The following is a 22,648-nucleotide window of genomic DNA, read 5'->3' as shown; positions in this document are numbered from 1 at the left end:
AGCTTTGAATATACAGATCTTTGTCGACAAAGTGAAGTCTCTGCTTTTTTAACACACTGTCTAGAATAACTGTCTATTATGTGGGAGACCTGGGTTTGATCCCTGGGTGGGGAAGATCCCCCAGAGAAGGAAATGGCAACCCACTCCAGTACTTTTGCCTGGAAAATCCCCCTGGTTGGCTACAGTCCATGGGGTCGCACAGAGTCAGACGTGACTGAGCGACTTCACTTTTCTTTCACTTTCTAGGTTTGTCGTAGCTTTTCTTCCAAGAAGCAAGCATATTTTAATTTCATGCTTTAGTCACTGTCTACACTGATTTTGGAGCCCAAGAAAATAAACTCTGCCACTGTTTCCATTTTTTCCCCATCTATTTGTCATGAAGTGGTAGGACCAGATGCTTACTAATTACTGTCCTAAGCCTAAACACCTTTGTCTTGTCAATTCCTCACAAATTACTGCTTTCTTGCCTAAAATGAATAAAAGCTTTCTGCTTTGGTCACTTTGAATCTCAATATTTTTTATGGGACATCCATATGTAGAAAAGTAAATTTGTTTTTCTCCCATTACTCTATCTTATGTTCATTTAACTATTAGGCTAGTCATAACTTAGAAGAAAGGAAAATTATTCTGAAGGCACACAATCAAAAAAAAAAAAAAAAAATGAAATAAGGGTGACTGACATGTCCTTGAGGAAAAGGTCTCAGACCCTGACTAACAAATAAAACAACATGTAAGATTGTCATATCTATAAATAAGAAATGAAGGCAGTCTTTAAAAATGGAAGAAACTGGATCAGCAATGAGAAAGACATGAAAATTGTTAGTGGAAAAATCTATTTTAATTTCATTAGGCATCTCTTTTCATGGGAGGAGAATGTAGATTTTGGTATCCATAAAGCATAGTATTAAAATGAATTCTGATAAATTTCAGACTGTGATCAATTTTGTGAAAAGAAGGAAGTATTAAAAGCTCAACCCTTGCTAAAGCTGTTGTGCATCCATAGGGGAAAATACAGAACGAGAAATCTAATTTACCATGTTCTTATAACATAAAAATATAAAAGTTGAAGCTTTAGAGACTTAAGTCCCAACAGTCGCCAGACAGAAATAAAAAGCAATCTGCCTATGGTACATGTACCAGAGTGAAAAGACGGAAGACTTGTTCATTGCAGGTAGGTTTCTAAATGGATAAATTTAAAGAATATGGAGAGTGGCAGAGAGACTTACTTTTGTAGAAAAGTGAAGAAGTACTGAAAATTTTCAAATGAGTCATTTTATACTTGCTCAGTTACATAAACACTAAAACGTAATAACTAAATAAAGATACTTACTTGTTAAACCTGTGTGAATTTGACAAGATCATTTATAATTTGTAGAAGAATATTAAATATTTTAGCTTTTTTATTTTAATCAAGGTTGATATGCAAGCCATATTTCACTGTTGCACATAATGTCATTGTACAGGTCAATTTGCTTTTGTCTTTTTTAAATAATAGTAGAGATAACATATTACAACTACCAATATGTATAAATCCAATAAATAACACAATATTTATGATATCCAAATGCCATAATTCTTTATTGTTATTTAGTCTCTAAGTCATGTCCAACTCTTAGCTACCCCATGGGTTGTAGCCCACCAGACTCCTCTGTCCATGGACTTTTCCTGGCAAAAACACTGGAGTGGGTTGCCATTTTCTTCTCCAAGGGATCTTCCCCACCCAAGATTTTTTACCTCTGCACCACCTGGGAAATTCACAATAATACTTAAGCCTAGAAAGAATAAAAGTCAGACTACACCCCAGTTTTTATATATCAACATTGCATACACATGCAACTCCACTGTTTGAATATTCTATAAGAACAGAGGAGAATATTTGTGACATTGTATATAACATAACTTATTGTGTAGAATGTAAGACCGGGGCAGGGAATTCAGGAAACATCAACTCCTTTAAACGAGAGAGGTAGAATAAGGATCAAAGTAAACAATAAACCAATATTACAGTGTCTGGGGGATTGGGATGGAGGCATCACTAATATGTGAATCTTTTTGCATATGTGGAACTGAAGACATAGGAGTAATTTTACCAAACATCTTACATATCTGATCTATTGGTGAGTAGATCACATACATTCTAGTTAATTACGGCAGAATGATGCATGCAGGAAACCACACTGCCTTTCTTGCCTCAGTGTCACCTATCTTACCAGGAGCTCTATGTTAAGTCCCAAACATTCTTCATAATGTCCCCTGAGCAACAGCTCAGTTTTAGGGGAGTGGGGTCAGCCCTGGAATATTCCTACCTGCACTCTCCAGCATATAACTTATGGAGACAGCTCACCCTCTTCAGTTCCCTCCCTGCTCCAATTAACTGATACTTGTTACTGGATATTGGACTTCTCTGGCGGTTCAGTGGTGAAGGATCTGCCTGCCAATGCAGGAGACCGGGTTTCAATGCCTGGATAGGGAAGATGCCCTGAGAAGGAAATGGCAGCCCACTCCAGTATTCTTCCCTGGAAAATCCCATGGACAAGGATCCTGGTGGCTTATAGTCCATGGGATCACAAAAGAGTCAGAAATAACTTAGTGACTAAACAACAACAGTAAGAATGTATACTGGATGGGGAGAAAATAAAAGACTTATGGGATACAGGAGCATGTTATATCCAGGAAAATTGAATAGGTCTGCCTATTCCATAATTGTTCATGATGAGGAAATAGCAAAGGGACACATCCATTATTTATACCACTCATTAACTATGTATCTCTATTTCAGGATAAAACAATATTTCTGCAATATTGAAAAGAGCCACTATCTTGTCAGAATATGTCAGACCAATTAATTTAAGAATTACTGCCTCAGATCTGAGGACACCAATTTCTTAATATGAGTAAAAGTAACAAAAATTGGCATACGTACTAATAAGGTTGATGTGGCAATAATTTAGATGACAAAATGCCACAAATAGTACAGTTCAGTTCAGTGGCTCAGTCATGTCTGACTCTTTACAACCCCATAATTCGCAGCAGGCCGAGCCTCCCTGTCTATCAACTCCCGGAGTTCATGTCCATCGAGTCGGTGATGCCATCCAGCTATCTCATCCTCTGTCATCCCCTTCTCATCCTGCCCCCAATCCCTCCCAGCATCAGTATTTTTTCCAATGAGTCAACTCTTTGCATCAGGTGGCCAAAGTTTTGGAGTTTCAGATTCAACATCAGTCCTTGCAATGAACAGCCAGGACTGATCTTCTTTAGGATGGACTGGTTGGATCTCCTTGCAGTCCAAGGGACTCTCAAGAGCCTTCTCCAACACCACAGTTCAAAATCATCAATTCGTCAGTGCTCAGCTTGCTACACAGTCCAACTCTCACATCCATACATGACCACTGGAAAAACCATAGCCTTGACTAGACGGACCTTTGTTGGCAAAGTAATGTCTCTGATTTTTAATATTCTAACTAGATTGGTCACAACTTTCCTTCCAAGGAGTAAGTGTCTTTTAATTTCATGGCTGCAATCACCATCTGCAGTGATTTTGGAGCCCAAAAAAACAAAGTCTGACACTGTTTCCACTGTCTCCCCATCTATTCCCCATCAAGTAATGGGACAAGATGCCATGATCTTAGTTTTCTGAATGGTGAGCTTTAAGCCAACATTTTCACTCTCTTCTTTCACTTTCTTCAAGAGGCTTTTTAGTTCCTCTTCACTTTCTGCCATAAGGGTGGTGTCATCTGCATATCTGAGGTTATTGATACTTCTCCCAGCAATCTTGATTACAGCTTGTGCTTCTTCCAGCCCAGCATTTCTCATGATGTACTCTGCATAGAAGATAAATAAGCAGGGTGACAATATACAGCCTTGATATACTCCTTTTCCTATTTGGAACCAGTCTGTTGTTCCATGTCCAGTTCTAACTGTTGCTTCCTGACCTGCATACAGGTTTCTCAAGAGGCAGGTCAGGTGGTCTGGTATTCCCATCTCTTTCAGAATTTCCCACAGTTTATTGTGACCCACACAGTCGAAGGCTTTGGCATAGTCAATAAAGCAGAAATTGATGTTTTTCTGGAACTCTTTTGCTTTTTCGATGATCCAGTGTATGTTGGCAATTTGATCTCTGGTTCCTCTGCCTTTTCTAAAACTAGCTTGAACATCTGGAAGTTCTTGGTTCATGTATTGCTGAAGCCTGGCTTGGAGAATTTTGAGCATTTCTTTACTAGCGTTTGAGATGAGTGCAATTGTGTGGTAGTTTGGGCAATCTTTACTATTGCCTTTCTTTGAGGTTGGAATGAAAACTGACCTTTTCAAGTCCTGTGGTCACTGTTGAGTTTTCCAAATTTGCTGACATATTGAGTGCAGCACTTTCACAGCATCATCTTTCAGAATTTGAAATAGCTCAACTGGAATGCCATCACCTCCACTAGCTTTATTCGTAGTGATGCTTTCTAAGACCCACTTGAATTCACATTCCAGGATGTCTGGCTCTAGGTGAGTGATCACACCATCGCGATTATCTGGGTCATGAAGATCTTTTTTGTACTGTTCTTCTGTGTATTCTTGCCACATATTCTTAATATCTTCTGCTTCTGTTAGGTCCATAACATTTCTGTCATTTATTGAAGCCATCTCTCCATGAAATATTCTCTTGGTATCTCTAATTTTCTTGAAGAGATCTCTAGTCTTTCCTATTCTATTGTTTTCCTCTATTTCTTTGCATTGATCACTGAGGAAGGCTTTCTTTTATTTTTTTAATTTATTTATTTTTTCAGTGGGTTTTGTCATACATTGACATGAATCAGCAATAGATTTACACATATTCCCCATCCCAATCCCCCCTCCCACCTCCCTCTCCACCTGATTCCTCTGGGTCTTCCCAGTGCACCAGGCCTGAGCACTTGTCTCATGCATCCCACCTGGGCTGGTGATCTGTTTAACCCTAGATAATATACATGCTGTTCTTTCGAAACATCCCACCCTCACCTTCTCCCACAGAGTTCAAAGGTCTGTTCTGTACTTCTGTGTCTCTTTTTCTCTTTTGCATATAGGGTTATCGTTACCATCTTTCTAAATTCCATATATATGTGTTAGTATGCTGTAATGTTCTTTATCTTTCTGGCTTACTTCACTCTGTATAATGGGCTCCAGTTTCATCCATCTCATGAGAACTGGTTCAAATGAATTCTTTTTAATGGCTGAGTAATATTCCATGGTGTATATGTACCACAGCTTTGAGGAAGGCTTTCTTATCTCTCCTTGCTCTTCTTTGGAACTCTGCTTTCAAATGGGAATATCTTTCCCTTTCTCCTTTGTTTTTTACTTTTCTTCTTTTCACAGCTATTTGTAAGGCCTCCTCAGACAACCATTTTGCCCTTTTGCATTTCTTTCCCACAGGGATGGTCTTGATCCCTGTCTCCTGTACAATGTCACGAACCTCCATCTATAGTTCATCAGGCACTCTGTCTATCAGATTTAGTCCCTTAAATATATTTCTCACTTCCACTGTATAGTCATAAGGGATTTGATTTAGGTCATACCTGAAAGGACTAATGGTTTTCCCTACTTTCTTCAATTTAAGTCTGAATTTTGCAATAATAAGGAGTTCATGATCTGAGCCACTGTCAGCTCCCGGTCTTGTTTTTGCTAACTGTATAGAGTTTCTCCACCTTTGGCTGCAAAGAATATAATCAATCTGATTTCCATGTTGACCATCTGGTGATGGCCATGTGTAGAGTCTTCTCTTGTGTTGTTGGAAGACGGTGTTTTCTATGACCAATGTGTTCTCTTGGAAAAATTCTATTAGCATTTGCCCTGCTTCGTTCCATACTCCAAGGCCAAATTTGCCTGTTACTCCAGGTGTTTCTTGACTTCCTACTTTTGCATTCCAGTCCCCTATAATGAAAAGGACATCTTTTTTGGGTGTTAGTTCTAAAAGGTCTTGTGGGTCTTCATAGAACCATTCAACTTCAGCTTCTTCAGCATTACTGGTTGGGGCATAGGCTTGGATGACCGTGATATTGAATGGTTTGCCTTGGAAACGAACAGACATCATTCTGTCGTTTTTGATATTGCATCCAAGTACTGCATTTCAGGCTCTTTTGTTGATCATAATGGCTACTCCGTTTCTTCTAAGGGATTCCTGCCCACAGTAGTAGATACAATGGTCATCTGATTCAAATTCACCCATTCCAGTCCATTAAAATTTGCTGATTCCTAGAATGTCAACATTCACTCTTACCATCTCCTGTTTGACCACTTCCAATTTGCCTTGATTCATGAACCTAACATTCCAAGTTCCTATGCAATATTGCTCTTTACAGCATTGGACCTTGCTTCTATCACCAGTCCCATTCACAACTGGGAATTTTTTTTTTTTCTTTTTTCTTTTGGCTCTATCCTTTCATTCTTTCTGGAGTTATTTCTCCACTGACCTCCAGTGGCATAATGGGCACCTACTGATCTGGGGAGTTCCTCTTTCAGTATCCTATCATTTTGCCTTTACATCCTGTTCATGGGGTTCTCAAGGCAAGAACACTGAAGTGGTTTGCCATTCCCTTCTCCAGTGGACCACATTCTGTCAGACTTCTCCACCATGACCCATCCGTCTTTGGTGGCCCCACATGACATGGCTTAGTTTCATTGAGTTAGACAAGACTGTGGTCCGGGCTGAGAGGAGCTACCCCACGTCCGAGGTCAAGTGCTGTGACCGAGAGGAGCTACCACACGCCCGAGATCAGTGGCGGTGGCTGAGAGGAGCTACTCAACCCCTGAGGTCAGGGGCAGATGCCGAGATGAGCTACCCCATGCCTGAGGTCAGGGGCTGTGGCCCAGAGGAGCAACCCCACGTCCAAGGAGGCTGCATGGGTGCCGGAGGGCTGATAGGCCACCTCTCCTGACGTTCAAGGTCAGGAGGGGCAGCCTTGAGGAGATACCTCTCATCCAAGGTAAGGAGCAGTGGCTGCACTTTGCTGGAGCAGCTGTAAAGAGATACCCTACCTCCAAGGTAAGAGAAACACAAGTAAGACAGTAGGTGTTGCAAGAGGGCATCAGAGGGCAGACACACTAAAACCATAATCACAGAAAACTAGCCAGTATGATCACACAGACCACAACCTTGTTTAACTCAATGAAACAAACAGTCCAGTGCTATGCAAATGGAAGTGATATCATTATTATTATTGTTGATTTATACTAAATTAAATAAATTTACAGGAAGTCAGTTTGCGTCACATAGTCCTAGCATTATCTCTTTTCTTAATCACTGAAATACAGAAAAGATCAGCAACTAAAATACTAAGGTTGTAAGATGATGCTATCTTCCTCTTTCATCTCCTCTTTCTTAACCAGGGATTCCCAGATGTGAGTGATGACTGCTGAGAACTGCACTGTTTCCTGAGTTCGTACTGCCAGGGCTTTCTGGCAGATGGGATGTGCAGCACATGCTCTTCATTCTTCTCCTGATAGTTCACAGCATAACTGTGATTGTCAATGTAGGGATGGTCCTGCTGCTCAAGGTGGACCCCAGACCCTACACACCTGTGTGTTAGTTCCTGAGCAATGTGTCCTGTGATGCTCGCTACTCCTCCACTGTCTCTCCCAGTATGCTGGCTGATTTCTCATCTGAGCTAGAGAAGATTTCATTTAATTTGTGTGCCGTTCAGATGTATTGTTTTGGGACCTTTGAAGATGTGGAATGTCTCATGTTGACTATCGTGGCTTATGAGATTTATGTAGCCATTTGTAATCCACTTCTTTATACAGTTATCATGTCCAGGAGATTCTGTACTCAGCTTGTAGTTTTTGTGTACTTAGAAGCTTTGATCTATCCCGTTGTTTTTACCTATTGCACAATTCAGCTGTCATTCTGCAATTCCAGTGTCATCAATCACTTTTTCTGTAACTTCCTACCCATATTAGCCTTCTTTTCCTCAGATACAATCATCAATGAGGTTGTGATGTTCCCTTATAGCAGCTGTGTTCCAGGTTGCAGTATCATCATTGTCTTCCTCTCCTACAGCCACATCATAACAACCATCCTTAGAATGAACTCAGCCAAGGGGAGATGCAAAGCCTTCTCTACATGTGCCTCCCAGTTAGCCACTGTGGCTACATTGTTTGGTACACTCCTGCTCATATATCTCAGATCCAGCTTGTTACTTTATGGACACAGACAAAGTGGCCCATGTCTTCCACACAGTTTTAATCCCAGTGTTAAATTCACTGATCTACAGTTTAAGAAACAGGATGTGAAAACTGCACTGAAAAGAGCAATTGGCACTAAATTACGTTTTTACCCAAAATGATTTATTTAAAGATTCTGATAGCTTATGTACAGGTACTTTGACTAAGTCTGGTAATCTCACCAATGCAACTTCTAGATATTTTCCATCGCTTATCTTTATGCCTAAATTGAATGTAGGGGTCAGAAATTATTTATCTTCATTGTATCTCTAAACTAAGGAAGAATAGTAATGGGTTCACTTTGCTATTTTTTAGAAAATATATATTATATCTCTTCTCTGTTCATGTGTATGCTTCAGAGAGATATCATGGGCAGAACAATCCTTCTTCCCACACCAATTCAACTTATGGTCCAAATATTCCAATTTTTTTTAAACAATGGGATTAATAAACTTTCTCCCTCAAAAGTGAGAGTTAGTGGGTTAAAAGGTTTGTTTTTGCCTTTCCTGTGTAATAGTAACACCCTACACATATTCCATCATGACACTTAGTAGGACTTAAGTAATAAAAATAAATAAATAAATAAAAGAAAAACCTCCTACCTTAACTCAAAGTTTCATAAGTACAAGACCCTAGCCCGTCTTGTTCACAAAGCTTCTACTTTGCTACTTAAAATGCTTGGTTTCATGATGCCATTCAGAAACATTTAGTGAATAAGTAAACAAGTGTCCCTTGAAAAACTGATGCAAAAATGAGCTTTGTCAATTTTTGACATTTAAAAAAATTCTATTTTTAATAGTTTATTCCAGAATATCTATTTTAGGCAAAATTCACTTATGCTTCTATCTTTTGGCATAGGTTAAATATGTATCAGAAGCAGGGATCATCAGATGTAGAGAATTTCTCAATCTTCTATTCTTCATAATTCTGCCCTGATGACATCAGTGGGAACAACTCTATAGTAATTGCATGAATGGGAGTTGGGGGTAATGTACCAGGACCTTCTCTAAAACTCACTAGAAAAGAAGATTCCAGCTCTTTTCATGTGCTCATAGCATTATTCTTCTTAAAATTAGGGAATAAAAACCTGGTTAATACAGTTGCAGTTGTAAAGGAATGGTTATTAACAAATTTGTGTTCAATGGGGAAAAAGTAGTATTTGTATTAGTATCCCATTTGTAAGTACTTATATTCTTTCTCTGTGTATTTGTGAAATAAACAGGAACTGTATTCTTAACAATTTAAATAGTGGTGATTGCCAAGTAGAGGGATATTAAGTAATCCTCACTTCGTAACACTAAATTAAGTACTTATGTTGTTCTCATAGCAATAAATTATCAGTTAATCCATATGAAAAACATAACATTATATCAGGCTGTCATGACCACTCATTTTACTTTACATCATCAAAAATGAACATGGAGTCACTCCTCTCTGATTCCAGGAGGGTGGGATAATGAGTTATACAAGGTTTTCAATTTAACTTCTTTTCTAATTCTATATATCTCATTAGGCATAAAAAGTGCCGAACATCATGTACTTTAAAATATCATAAGAATATAGGGTTATCATTTATAATAGCCAGGACATGGAAGCAACCTAGATGCCCATCAGCAGATGATAAGGAAGCTGTGATAAGGAAGACGATAAGGATAAGGAAGCTGTGATACATGTACACCATGGAATATTACTCAGCCATTAAAAAGTATTCATTTGAATCAGTTCTAGTGAGATGGATGAAACTGGAGCCCTTTATACAGAGTGAAGTAAGCCAGAAAGATAAAGACAATACAGTATCCTAATGCATACATATGGAATTTAAAAAGATGGTAACAATAACCCTATATGCAAAACAGAAAAGGAGACACAGATGTACAGAACAGACTTTGGGACTCTGTGGGAGAAGGCGAGGGTGGGATGTTCTCAGAGAATAGCATTGAAACAAGTATGCTATCAAGGGTGAAAGAGATCACCAGCCCAGGTTGGATGCATGAGACAAGTGCTCAGGGCTGGTGCACTGGGAAGACCCAGAGGGATGGGATGGAGAGGGAGGCGGGAGGGGGTATCGAGATGGGAAACACATGTAAATCCATGGCTGATTCATGTCAATGTATGGCAAAAACCACGACAATATTGTAAATAATTAGCCTCCAACTAATAAAAATAAATGGAAAAAAATAAAAATAAATTCCATATATATGTGTTAGTATACTGTATTGGTGTTTCTCTTTCTGGCTTATTTCATAAAGCAACACATTAAAACATAATTATCAGCAGGTTATTTGCTTTCAATTACTGATTGAATTGAGTTTTAACACAAACATATACATTACTCTAAAATATTTTATTTTATATTACAGAAAATATATTTGCTGTTCATAGAATATTTCACATATCAGGAAACTAATTACAGTCCAACTCCTTCCACACTCAATTTACTATTAAAAACATACTAAACATATTCATGTCTATAAAAATTAAATCTTTTTGTGTTGCATAAAATTAGATTCAATGACTATCTTTCACATAAATGTTTAAGATAAAGAGACATCCCTTAATCTCTTTCCCCCCTTTTTTTAAACTCTTTTCTTTAAAGACTGTTTTAATAGGATTTGGTGGTTCTGTTTGTGTTTAATTTTTTTTTTTTTTTTTTTTTTTTCTGCTGGCATCAGCTGAGCCATTGGCGTTCTCGGCACTGCCCGCAGTGGCATCCGCAGACCATCGTGAGAAAAAGCCATCATCTGCTGTGTTTAATTTTAAGAAAATTATCAAGCAGTAAACACTCAATGTTCTGTCAGATCAAATATAATGTAATTTTCTAAAGAATATTTGGATGACATCTTTAAAGTATGAAAATACAGTGTGTATGAAAGTATAAAGTATGAAAATATATCTGTGCCTGTGTATGTATGATGATTCTGCTGTGTGTATTAATACTCACTACATCAATAAGTGTGTGGCTTGTCTTAAGTGTCAGCAAATTTAACCTAGTTTGAAGTCATTTTCTTCAGCATTCTATGAATTGAAGAATCAGTAACAGAATTGGGTCTGAATTTGTATTTCAGCTCACCAGCAATGTGACCTCCAGCAAATCACTTTTTCTCTTTGGGACATAGTGTCTACTCTGCTAAAAGATGGGCTTAGTCTGAATAATCTCTCTTGTCTATTCCTGCTACCACATTCTGTAACTACATTGGCATGAACCCCTCAAGGCAATAGCCAATTCTATTGGTGTGCATGCTTTTTTTCTTTTTAAGCATATTCATAACAATAGAATATGTGATATCCCTAGGCCAGTTAGACCTTGGATAAAGTGGCAATCATAAGATAGTTAGCATGTGTTTCAGGAGTCCTAATGCCATCAAGCTGGACCCATTAAACCATTATTTCATCCTGCATTTTTTTTAAATGGGTAATCAAGTGTATTAGCCATGAGGAAAAAAAAATACATAGTAGCTAAAATTAAAATGAAAGACATCACTGGTATTGATGTTTAATAACCAGAGGATTCACAATGATAGAATGTTAGTGGAGGTGTGGATTGACATATGTCATAGAAAATTATATGATGATATAAATATCAAGCACTGTTGATAGTTAATTTACAGAAAAACTATTTATGATAACACCTGAAGACTAGAAGAAAAGATTTCCACACCTAAGGATACAAAGAAGGACTACTGTGAAATGGGTAGGAGGGATAGAGATATGGTATGGTCAAAACCCACACCCCCAGGTGGGCAACTCACAAATGGAAGGATAAAGACAATTGCAGACTTTCTCCCCAGGGGAGTGAAGGGTCTGAGCTCCCACTGGACTCCCTAGCCCAGGACTCCTCCTTTGGAAAATAAGCCCGGAAGGTCTGGCTTTGAAAGCTGGAAAGGTTTGCCTATGAGAGAGCTGGATGGCTGCAGGAAACAGACTCAGCTCTTAAAGGGTGCATGCATAATCTCATGCACTCTGAGTCTGACCTTAATTTTAAGGGAGCCCAGATCAAATCCATTTGCTGGTCTTGGAGAGCCTCTTGTAGAAGCAGGAACCAAGTGGAACTCCTTTGGTAACACAGATGCTGGCAGCAGCCACTTCTGAGACTCATTTGGGCACTAGGACACTCATGGCAACCAGCATTGCCCAGTCCTCACGCTGGTCTGTTAGTGCGAAGGGCTTACTCATCTGCTAGATACTTGCCATCAGACCCAGGAGCCCCAGGTGCTGCAGCTGGATGCCCAGGGACCAGAGCTCTCCCAGCAATGGGCTGAAATGAGCTCCAGCCTCTCCAAGACCCTGACCAGACACAGGGACCGCAGTCCTGTCCACTAGCAGGCCTGGAACAGTCCTAGCCCCTCCACGCCTGTAGCCAGTCACCTCAGGACCTAAGCCTGCCCAACAGTGGGCCAGCAGCCACTGTATCAGGCAGAACCTTTTAGCCAAACTGGCCAGAGGGCAATTCGCCTAGGACTGCTCCTGCAGTAGCTGGCCTCATCATAACAGAAAGGCTCACACTGCTCATATACAGGGAACCCTACGTGGTGGAGAGATAGGAAACATAACTGACTTACCTAATACATATAAATAGCTCAGCAGGTAAAGAAGCTGCCTGCAATTTAGGAGTCCCCTGTTCAATTCCTGGGTCAGAAAGATAGCCTGGAGAAGGGATAGGCTATCCACTCCAGTATTCTTGGGCTTCCCTGGTAGCTCAGCTGGTAAAGAATCCACCTGCAATGTGGGATACCTGGGTTCAATCCCTGGGTTGGGAAGATCCTCTGGAGAATGGAATGGCTATCCACTCCAGTATTCTGGCCTGGATATTCCCATGACTGTATATCCATCGGGTCACAAAGAGTCAGACATGATTGAGTGACTTTCACTTCACTTCACTCCATATAAAGTGAGGAAGCAGAGAAATAAATTCCAAACAAATGGACAAAATAAAACCTCAGAAGAATAACTAACCTAAGTGGTGATAAGCAAGTATCTGACAAAATTTCAAAGCAACCATCATAAGGATGCAAATTAGTGTGATACATCACATTAACAAGTTAAAAAATGAAAACCATCTCATATGATCAATTTGCTTCAAGTGTGAATAATTAAAGTTCGGCCTTTTCTAAAGTTGTTACAGCATTCATGGGGGAAAATACAAAACTAGAAATCTAATTAATCACAGGATTGCATAACACAGAAGAGTGAGGGCAAATGCCTCAGAGATTTAACTCCCAACTGTCACTAAGTAAAACTTAAGTATGATCTGTCTATATTGTTCACCATCCAGAGGCAAGCACAGGAGAACTTGCTCATCACAGGTAAGTTTCTGAGTTGCCAAATTTGAAGAATGAAGAATAAGAACCTTAAATTTCAAAAACTAAAGAAGCAAATATTTAGAGACTTGTAAATGAACACTTTATTTACTTATTTCCTTTGGTTAATAATCTGTAATCTAATGGAAAAAACATTGCATTTCTATTTTTTTAATTACTTCACAATATTGTGGTGGTTTTGCCATACGCTGACATGAATCAACCATGGATGTATATCTGTCCCCCATTGTATTTCTTATTAAAGCAGGACAAGTCAGATTTACTTTGATTAGCAAACAATTTTACATATGTATATTTTAAACAAAATTAAGGGTGAAATTTGGATTTTTTTTTAAAGCACTGTGAAAAGCTATAACCAAGATTTAAGATTTTTTTGGAATATTTTAACAGTAAAAGTGTCATGTTGTTTGTGCTGTGTGGGCTCAATTACTCAGTCATGTCTGACTCTTTGCGACTGCAAGGACTGTAGCCCAACAGGCTCCTCTGTCCATGGGATTTTTCCCAGCAAGAATACTAGAGTGAGTTGCTACTTCCTTCTCCAGGGGATCTTTCTGAGCCCCAAATTGAACCCGTGTCTCCTGCATTGCAGGCAAATTCTTTGCTGCAGTGCATAATGACTTATTACAATACTAATGCTATTAATAATTTGTGCAAATTCAATCCATAAAAACACATACCATATTTACTCATCTAAAGCAAAATCAGTTGATCATTCATACTCCAATTCTCATATATCAACAGAGTGCATGCACACACAAGCACACACATGCACATACATATAAACATACACAAAAATAGAAGCTTATATCAAATATATGTTTGTTACTTTTGTCCCATCTATTTTTAATGAACAAACCAGGTTAAAATCTAAAGGGATGAAAATGCATTAGCTAAAGTTTCTTGCTTCTGCTTGTTTCTAGAATTTTTCTTTATCTCGTCAAGAGACATGTCCTTTGGCACCAGACTTCTCCTGCACGTAAGTAATAATGATGTGGCAAAGCAGTAAAATATTTCTAGAGAAAATTTTGCTAAAATATATCTAATGCTCAACATCTACATTAAAAAGTAGAGCATAATTTCATTATGTCATTATTTAATAAACAACAAATAATTTGTTAATAAATAACAAATAAACAATTATTATTATTTAATAATAAGCAAACTGGGTTCCCCAGGTGGGTCAGTGGTAAGGAATCCACCTGCAGTTCAGGAGATGGGGATTCTATCCCTGATTTGGGAAGATGCCCTGGAGAAGGGAATGGCAACCCACTCCAGTGTCCTTGCCTGGTAAATCCCACGGACAGAGGAGCCTGGTAAGCTTCAACATTGAGTTGAAAGAGCCACACATGTCTTAGCGATTGAACAAGATAATGGACAAATAAACACATCATGATTCTTAAGTACTCAAGAAGTGTAATCACTTGTATTCTTAGTTGGATAAGTATCTTTAAAATATAAGGTTGAATACTCCAACCTTGTCTTTAATTAAAGTGTTACTTTCATATTATGTTTGACATGCAATGAGCTTTCAGTAAAGAACTGATTGCTGAGATAAAGCAGTGAAGGTTCCAACTAGTCACATACATCATAGATGACATCCAAATTTAGAGTCAGACTTTCTCAAAACTTCTATCCCACACTTAACCTTTTAAAATCAAATAGTGAGGAAATGTGTATGGGTTATTTTCTCAGAATAAAATGTACTGGAATGAATTATATCTGATTTACAGATAATATTTTGTCTCAAAAAGAGTGAAAACATTGATCTGTCACTGTCTCAGTCATTTCTGGAGCATTTTTACAAGGAGAATAAAGAAGAATGGATGGGGAAAATTGCACTTCCTTGAAAGAATTCCTTCTCTTGGGAATTAGTAGTAGCCCGGTAATCAAAGTGACTCTATTTACCATGTTTTTGGTTGTTTATATCATTATTCTCGTTGCAAATCTTGGGATGATCGTTTTAGTTAGAACAGACTCCCAGCTGCACATACCCATGTACTTTTTCCTCAGCCACCTCTCCTTCAGTGACCTCTGCTGTTCCACAGCCATTGGACCCAGGATGCTGGTAGGCTTCCTCATCAAGAACAAATCAATCTCCTTCTATGGCTGTGCTCTGCAATTCCTGATCTTCTGTACCTTTGCAGATTCTGAGTGTCTACTGTTGGCAGTCATGGCCTATGATCGGTACATGGCTATTAGCAACCCCTTGCTTTATACAGTGAAGAGGTCTGGCAAGTTGTGCTCGCTGCTGATGGCTGGGGTTTATATGGTGGGAATTACGGATGCTTTGACAATTACAATATTAACTTTCCACTTATGTTTCTGTGGGTCAAATGAAATTAACCATTTCTTCTGTGATGTTCCTCCTCTCCTCTTGCTATCTTGCTCAGATACACAGGTCAATGAGTTAGTGATATTTATCATTTTTGGCTTCATTGAACTGATTACACTTTCAGGTCTTTTTGTGTCTTACTGTTACATCATCCTAGCAGTGATAAAGATTCACTCTGCTGAAGGGAGGTTCAAGGCTTTCTCCATCTGCACCTCCCACCTAACTGCTGTGGCAATTTTCCAGGGAACTCTGCTCTTCATGTATTTCAGGCCAAGTACTTCCTACTCTCTAGAAGAAGATAAAATGACCTCCTTGTTTTATACCCTTGTGATTCCCATGTTAAATCCTCTGATTTACAGCCTACGGAACAAAGACGTGAAAGAGGCTCTGATGAAATGTAAAACTAAAAAATGGTTCCATTGAAAATTTATTTGTATACATTTTCCTCCCAATATTACACAATAATTTATGAAAATCAAAATTGGTGTGACTAATGTTGTATGATTCTGTTTGTATTTATACTATCTTCCATTTCTAGCAATATGTATGATTTCCTAAATGCCACAGGTTTCATTTTATATCTTAAACTTCTGTTTAATACTCCTTATTTGTGGAAAGTTTTCAGACTCTTCATTTGTCAAATTTGTGTTTCTTCAGTATTTATATGTGTTAATTTTGTTTTTTAAATTTTCTGAAAGTTAGTGTTTTCTAAGTTGCTGTTGCCCTCTATGTGGGCTTTATTTCATGGTGAACCCATCTGCTTATTTACTAATGAATCTTGCCATATAATGGAAGTGACCAATGTCAATTAAATAATTATTTAAATTATTTCTAAGAGACTGTAATTATGACATAATATAAAAAGCCTTGCTGTTGTTTAGTCAAGGTGTCCAACTCTTTGCGACCCCATGAATTTAAGCAAGTCAGGCTTCCCTGTACACACACATAATCCTAACATCATTTTTATTTAAAAACTAAAAGTCAAATTGTATAGAAAACATCTAGTTATCCCTATGGAATATAAATATGTTGAGGTTTTCGCTGTTTTTTACAAAATCTTTGTTTCATGAGTATGTTTAATGGAGAGTGTGTTTGTGTGTCTGTGTAAGTGTGTGAGGGTGAATAGGTATGCATTTGTTTTCTAATGTATTGAATGAAAACAAAGTGGCCACATAAGGATTGGTGAACTGGGAATTAGGAATGCTTGCAGATGAGAGGCATTCACTGTTCTGAATAAGTGTAACATTGGGCATTAAGGTAGAGGCGGACCAATGGCAAACTATTCTAAAGGTCTATATTCATTTGCAATCAGCTTACTTGTATGAATATCAGATGATAAATTGAGACCAAGTGTCCATCACCCAGGGACCAGACTCAGAGATAATTATATAATCTGGGTCAGGCAAGGGGCAATGCTGAATGTTCCTGCAGACAGAACTGCATGCAACAAACAAGTCAGGAGTTCTGGGACAGTATCGATATCTTTGTTGTTTCTTTGATTTATATTTGAGATTTCCTTATTTTTTAATGCTTTTTTGAAAGAAGGTATTATATATAAACAAAGGAACATATGAAATAAAGAAATCAAAATATGTATAGAAATGAATGAAAATGAAAATACACACATTTTTATTTTAGTTAGTTATACAACTTGTTTATTTTAAATACATACAAATAGGGACTATAAAAGGAGCAAACATGCATTATGGAAATGGTCAGAGGTTTTTACTATTTTAAAAATGTATATGTTATATTATGTATTATGTATAACATACATATTATATTTCTATAAATGCTTTAAGTTTTAAAGGAAATTATTTTTGCTTAATTATGTCTTTCTAAGTAGATATACAAGTTAAGTCCTAGGGTTGAAAACCTGCACAGTGATCACTAGACCACTGTTCCACTGCTCTTCTCTATCCCTCATCTACATTCAACTCCTGTTTTTTAAATTCCCCTAGAACATAAGAGGATAAGTGGAGGAGAAGGGAATGACAGAGGATGAGATGGTTAGATGACATCTTCGACTCAATGGACATGAGTTTGAGCAAACTCTGGGAGTTGGTGATGGACAGGGAAGCCTGGCATGCTGCAGTCCATGAGGTCACAAAGAGTCAGACCCAACTGAGTGACTGAATTGACTAACTGATGACATTATATATCACATAATTGGTTTGGGTAAAACATAACAGTGGGACATAGAATTCCATTGTCCTTCCAAAGACAAGTAATTCTTAAACCAAAGAAAGGCAGAACTCAGAGATACTGAAGAGAAATCTGGCTCAAATAAAATAATCAAACAATATTAAAATTTTTAGGAAATTGGAGTGGGGCCTCAGCTCAGATGTGAATGTCTCTGAGGTTACAGAAGTGTGATCATGAGAATATTTTTGTTATGTGTCTTATGAAACCATTATGGCAGAATACAAAGTGTGAGAGGAGTAGGTTAGGGCAGAAAAGACTCACGCAGCAAACCAAGCCATCTTTCTTGCCTCTATGACCCTTGCTACCAGCATCTCTGCAACTGGATCTCAAACGCTCATCATCTTCCCAGTATAACTGCAACTTCCAAACAAGAGAATGGTCCGCACTGGCATGTTACTCTATGTGCATTTCATCATTTAGTTCATACAGACCCTTCCACCCTCTTATCCAAAAATCACCACCCTCTCTATCCCAGCAGGTCCTGAATCATGAATCATCTATCCCTCCTATGCTGAGGTTTGATGGACTTGAGAGGTTAATGGGGAAGTGAGGACTTTTTATATTCAGAAACTGGCTATAGTTCTGCCCTCTCCAGAGGGGGAATAAGAAAGCAATATATTCATCACCTGTGCTTCTTACTTACCATTCTTCTCTAACACAGGGTATAACAACATTTCTACATCATTGAGAAACAAAACAAACCAAAAAACCCAGCAATCTTGTCAAAAGACAAGTTATGTGAACCACCCAATTGTCAGACCCTTGCTTTACTCAGAGCACATCCTTTCGTTAGTATTAGACAGAATAGCAAAGTGTTAGTCACTCAGTCGTGTCTGACTCTGCGACCCCATGGACTGTAGAGCCCACCAGAACAGGATTCCTCTGTTCATGGAATTCTCCAGGCAAGAATACTGGAGTGGATAGCCATTCCCTTCTCCAGGGTATCTTCCCGACCCAGGGATCAAACCCAGGTCTCCTGCATTGCAGGCAAATTCCTTACCATCTCAGACATCAGGAAAGCCACAAACATGGTCATAAATACTACACAAGTTGGATTGGAAACAGTCTGATTTAGTTCAAATGAAACGGTGCTGCAAAAATATACTGCTGCTGCTAAGTCACTTCAGTCGTGTCTGACTCTGTGCGACCCCAAAGATGGCAGCCCACCAGGCTCCCCCTACCCTGGGATTCTCCAAGCAAGAACACTGGAGTGGGTTGCCATTTACTTCTCCAGCGCATGAAAGTGGAAAGTGAAAGTGAAGTCGCTCAGTCATGTCCGACTCTTAGCGACCTCATGGACTGAAGCCTACCAGGCTCCTCTGTCCATGGGATTTTCCAGGCAAGAGTATTGAAGTGGGTTGATATTGCCTTCTCCGGCAAAACTATACAGTGCTTTGCAAATGTATTGTTGTCAACATTTTTTTTTCTTTTATATAAAATTGGAGAATATTTCTGAGTCTGTTGGCCTCATGTAGTCCTAGGAAGGTCTCTTTCTTTTCCTGATTACTGAAATCTTAAAAAGGACCAGGGGTTTAACTATAAAGATAGTAAATTGATATATTTACCCTCCATTTCCAATTCCTCTTTCACAACCAGGAATATCCCAACAGATCTGAATGATGACTGCTGAGAACTGCAGTGTGGCTACTGACTTCACATTCCTAGGACGTTCAGGCAGAAGGCACGTGCAACAGAGGCTTTTCCTGCTCTTCCTGCTGGTCTATGGCATAACTGTGGTTGCCAATGTAAGGATGAGCCTGCTGATCAAGGTGGACCCAAGACTGAATACACCCATGTATCATTTCCTGAGCAATCTTTCCTTCTGTGATGTTTGTTACTCCTCTGCTGTCTCTCCCAAGATTCTGGCTGATTTCCTATCTGAGCATAAAAGGATTCCATTTGACTTGTGTGCTATACAGATGTATTTCTGGGGGACCTTTGCAGATGTGGAATGTCTCATGTTGGCTGTCATGGCTTATGATCATTATGTAGCCATTTGCAATCCACTTCTTTTTTTTTTTTTCCTTTATTTTTATTAGTTGGAGGCTAATTACTTTACAATATTGTAGTGGTTTTTGCCATACGTTGACATGAATCAGCCATGGATTTACATGTATTCCCCATCCTGATCTCCCCTCTCACCTCCCTCTTCACCTGATTCCTCTGGGTCTTCCCAGTGCACCAGGCCCGAGCACTTGTCTCATGCATCCAGCCTGGGCTGGTGATCTGTTTCACCCTAGATAATATACATGTTTCGATGCTGTTCTCTCGAAACATCCCACCCTCGCCTTCTCCCATTGAGTCCAAAATTCTGTTCTATACATCTGTGTCTCTTTTTCTGTTTTGCATATAGGGTTATCATTACCATCTTTCTAAATTCCATATATATGTGTTAGTATACTGTATTGGTCTTTATCTTTCTGGCTTACTTCACTCTGTATAATGGGCTCCAGTATCATCCATCTCATTAGAACTGATTCAAATTTATTCTTTTTAATGGTTGAGTAATGTTCCATTGTGTATATGTACCACAGCTTCCTTATCCATTCATCTGCTGATGGGCATCTAGGTTGCTTCCATGTCCTGGCTATTATAAACAGTGCTGCGATGAACATTGGGGTGCACGTGACTCTCTCAGATCTGGTTTCCTCAGTGTGTATGCCCAGAAGTGGGATTGCTGGGTCATATGGCAGTTCTATTTCCAGTTTTTTAAGAAATCTCCACACAGTTCTCCATAGTGGCTGTACTAGTTTGCATTCCCACCAACAGTGTAAGAGGGTTCCCTTTTCTCCACACCCTCTCCAGCATTTATTGCTTGTAGACTTTTGGATAGCAGCCATTCTGACTGGCGTGTAATGGTACCTCATTGTGGTTTTAGTTTGCATTTCTCTGATAATGAGTGATGTTGAGCATCTTTTCATGTGTTTGTGAGCCATCTGTATGTCTTCTTTGGAGAAATGTCTGTTTAGTTCTTTGGCCCATTTTTTGATTGGGTCATTTATTTTTCTGGAATTGAGCTGCAGGAGTTGCTTGTATATTTTTGAGATTAATCCTTTGTCTGTTGCTTCAATTGCCATTATTTTCTCCCAGTCTGAGGGCTGTCTTTTCACCTTGCTTATAGTTTCCTTTGTTGTGCAAAAGCTTTTAAGTTTCATTAGGTCCCATTTGTTTATTTTTGCTTTTATTTCCAATATTCTGGGAGGTGGGTCATAGAGGATCCTGCTGTGATTTATGTCGGAGAGTGTTTTGCCTATGTTCTCCTCTAGGAGTTTTATAGTTTCTGGTCTTACATTTAGATCTTTAATCCATTTTGAGTTTATTTTTTTGTATGGTGTTAGAAAGTGTTCTAGTTTCATTCTTTTACAAGTGGTTGACCAGTTTTCCAAGCACCGCTTGTTAAACAGGTTGTCTTTTTTCCATTTTATATTCTTGCAATCCACTTTATACAGTCTCCATTTCCAGAAGACTCTACCCAGCTAATATCTGTTATCTACGTGGAAGGTTTGGTAAATTCAGCAATCCACACCTGTTGTACATTTTGATTATCATTTTGCAGTTCTAATGTCATCAATCACTTTATCTGTGACATCCCAGCCTTGCTAGCCCATCTCGTCCTCAGATACATCCATCCATGAGATAATGTTGTTCATATCCAGTAGCTGTGTTGTGGGTACCAGCATTATCACTGTCCTCTTCTCCTAGAGCTACATCATAGCAACCACCCTTAGGATGAACTCAGCTGAGGGGAGACACAAAGCTTTCTCTATGTGTGTCTTCCATTTAACCACTGTGGCTATATTTCATGGCACACTCTTGTTCATGTATTTCAGACCCAGCTCAAGTTACTCCATGGACACAGACAAAATAGCCTCTGTCTTCTACATAGTTGTCATCCCCATGTTAAACCCACTCATCTACAGCTTAAGGAATAAGGATGTAAAAGTTACCATAAAAAAAGCAATCAGTACTAAATTGCGTTCTGTGTGATACAGTGTTTTCAACCAAAACTACATATGTAAAGATTCTGAGAGCTGAAGTTCAGGTACTGATAGATTCTTGTAGTCTCTTCATTACAGTCTTCTGGATATGACCCATTACTTACCTTTGTGCCTAAATTGAGTGTTGAAAGTAGTCATTGGTGATCTTAATTTGTCTCCAGACTAAGAAAAGGGGAGAAATATGCTGTTTTGCAGAGAGGGTCTATTTTATACTTCCTTCCTTGGGTAAGCCTCCTGTGAGATAACATTCACCAAGCTATCCCTCCACCTATGTCAATTCAACTTACCATCCTATGATTCCAGTACATTATTTAAACAATAGGTTTAGTAAAATTGCTCAGCAATAAGGGAATATTAGTGAGTCAAATAGTTTTTTTTTTGTACACTTTTTATGCACTTGTATGATCCTATGACTGTGTCATCATAGCATGTAAAATTGTAGAGGCAGTGAATAAATACTTTAATATACAAATAAATTCATAAATAAATAAGAATAAACATAAAACCATGTGTTGTAATTCAAACCTCGATATATGCAAGTTCCTCTCTTTTCTTGTTCATCTGTTATCTACTTTGATATTTGTATTGCTGGGCTTCAGAATGCCATTAAAAAACAC

General features: G+C 38.6%; 1 protein-coding gene, 1 non-coding gene and 2 pseudogenes across 2 annotated transcripts; 3 read left to right on the top strand and 1 right to left on the bottom strand.

The window, feature by feature from the left end:
* Window positions 1-7,493: 7,493 nt before the first annotated feature.
* LOC122693175 lies at window positions 7,494-8,247 on the top strand (annotated as a pseudogene).
* A 2,590-nt stretch (window positions 8,248-10,837) lies between these two features.
* Window positions 10,838-10,924, bottom strand: LOC122695876. Its single transcript, XR_006341613.1, has one exon. It is a non-coding gene; the product is annotated as a small nucleolar RNA SNORD35 (small nucleolar RNA).
* Window positions 10,925-15,315: 4,391 nt separating this feature from the next.
* Window positions 15,316-16,251, top strand: LOC122693354 (olfactory receptor-like protein OLF2). Its single transcript, XM_043900861.1, has one exon. It carries the CDS (start codon window positions 15,316-15,318, stop codon window positions 16,249-16,251), a length of 936 nt encoding a protein of 311 aa, XP_043756796.1.
* Window positions 16,252-19,652: 3,401 nt separating this feature from the next.
* Window positions 19,653-22,020, top strand: LOC122693174 (annotated as a pseudogene).
* The last annotated feature ends 628 nt before the right edge of the window (window positions 22,021-22,648 follow it).

This window comes from Cervus elaphus, chromosome 5 (genome assembly GCF_910594005.1).
Source record: "Cervus elaphus chromosome 5, mCerEla1.1, whole genome shotgun sequence".
Classification (NCBI taxonomy): domain Eukaryota; kingdom Metazoa; phylum Chordata; class Mammalia; order Artiodactyla; family Cervidae; genus Cervus; species Cervus elaphus.
This window is presented reverse-complemented; position numbering and strand designations above follow the sequence as displayed.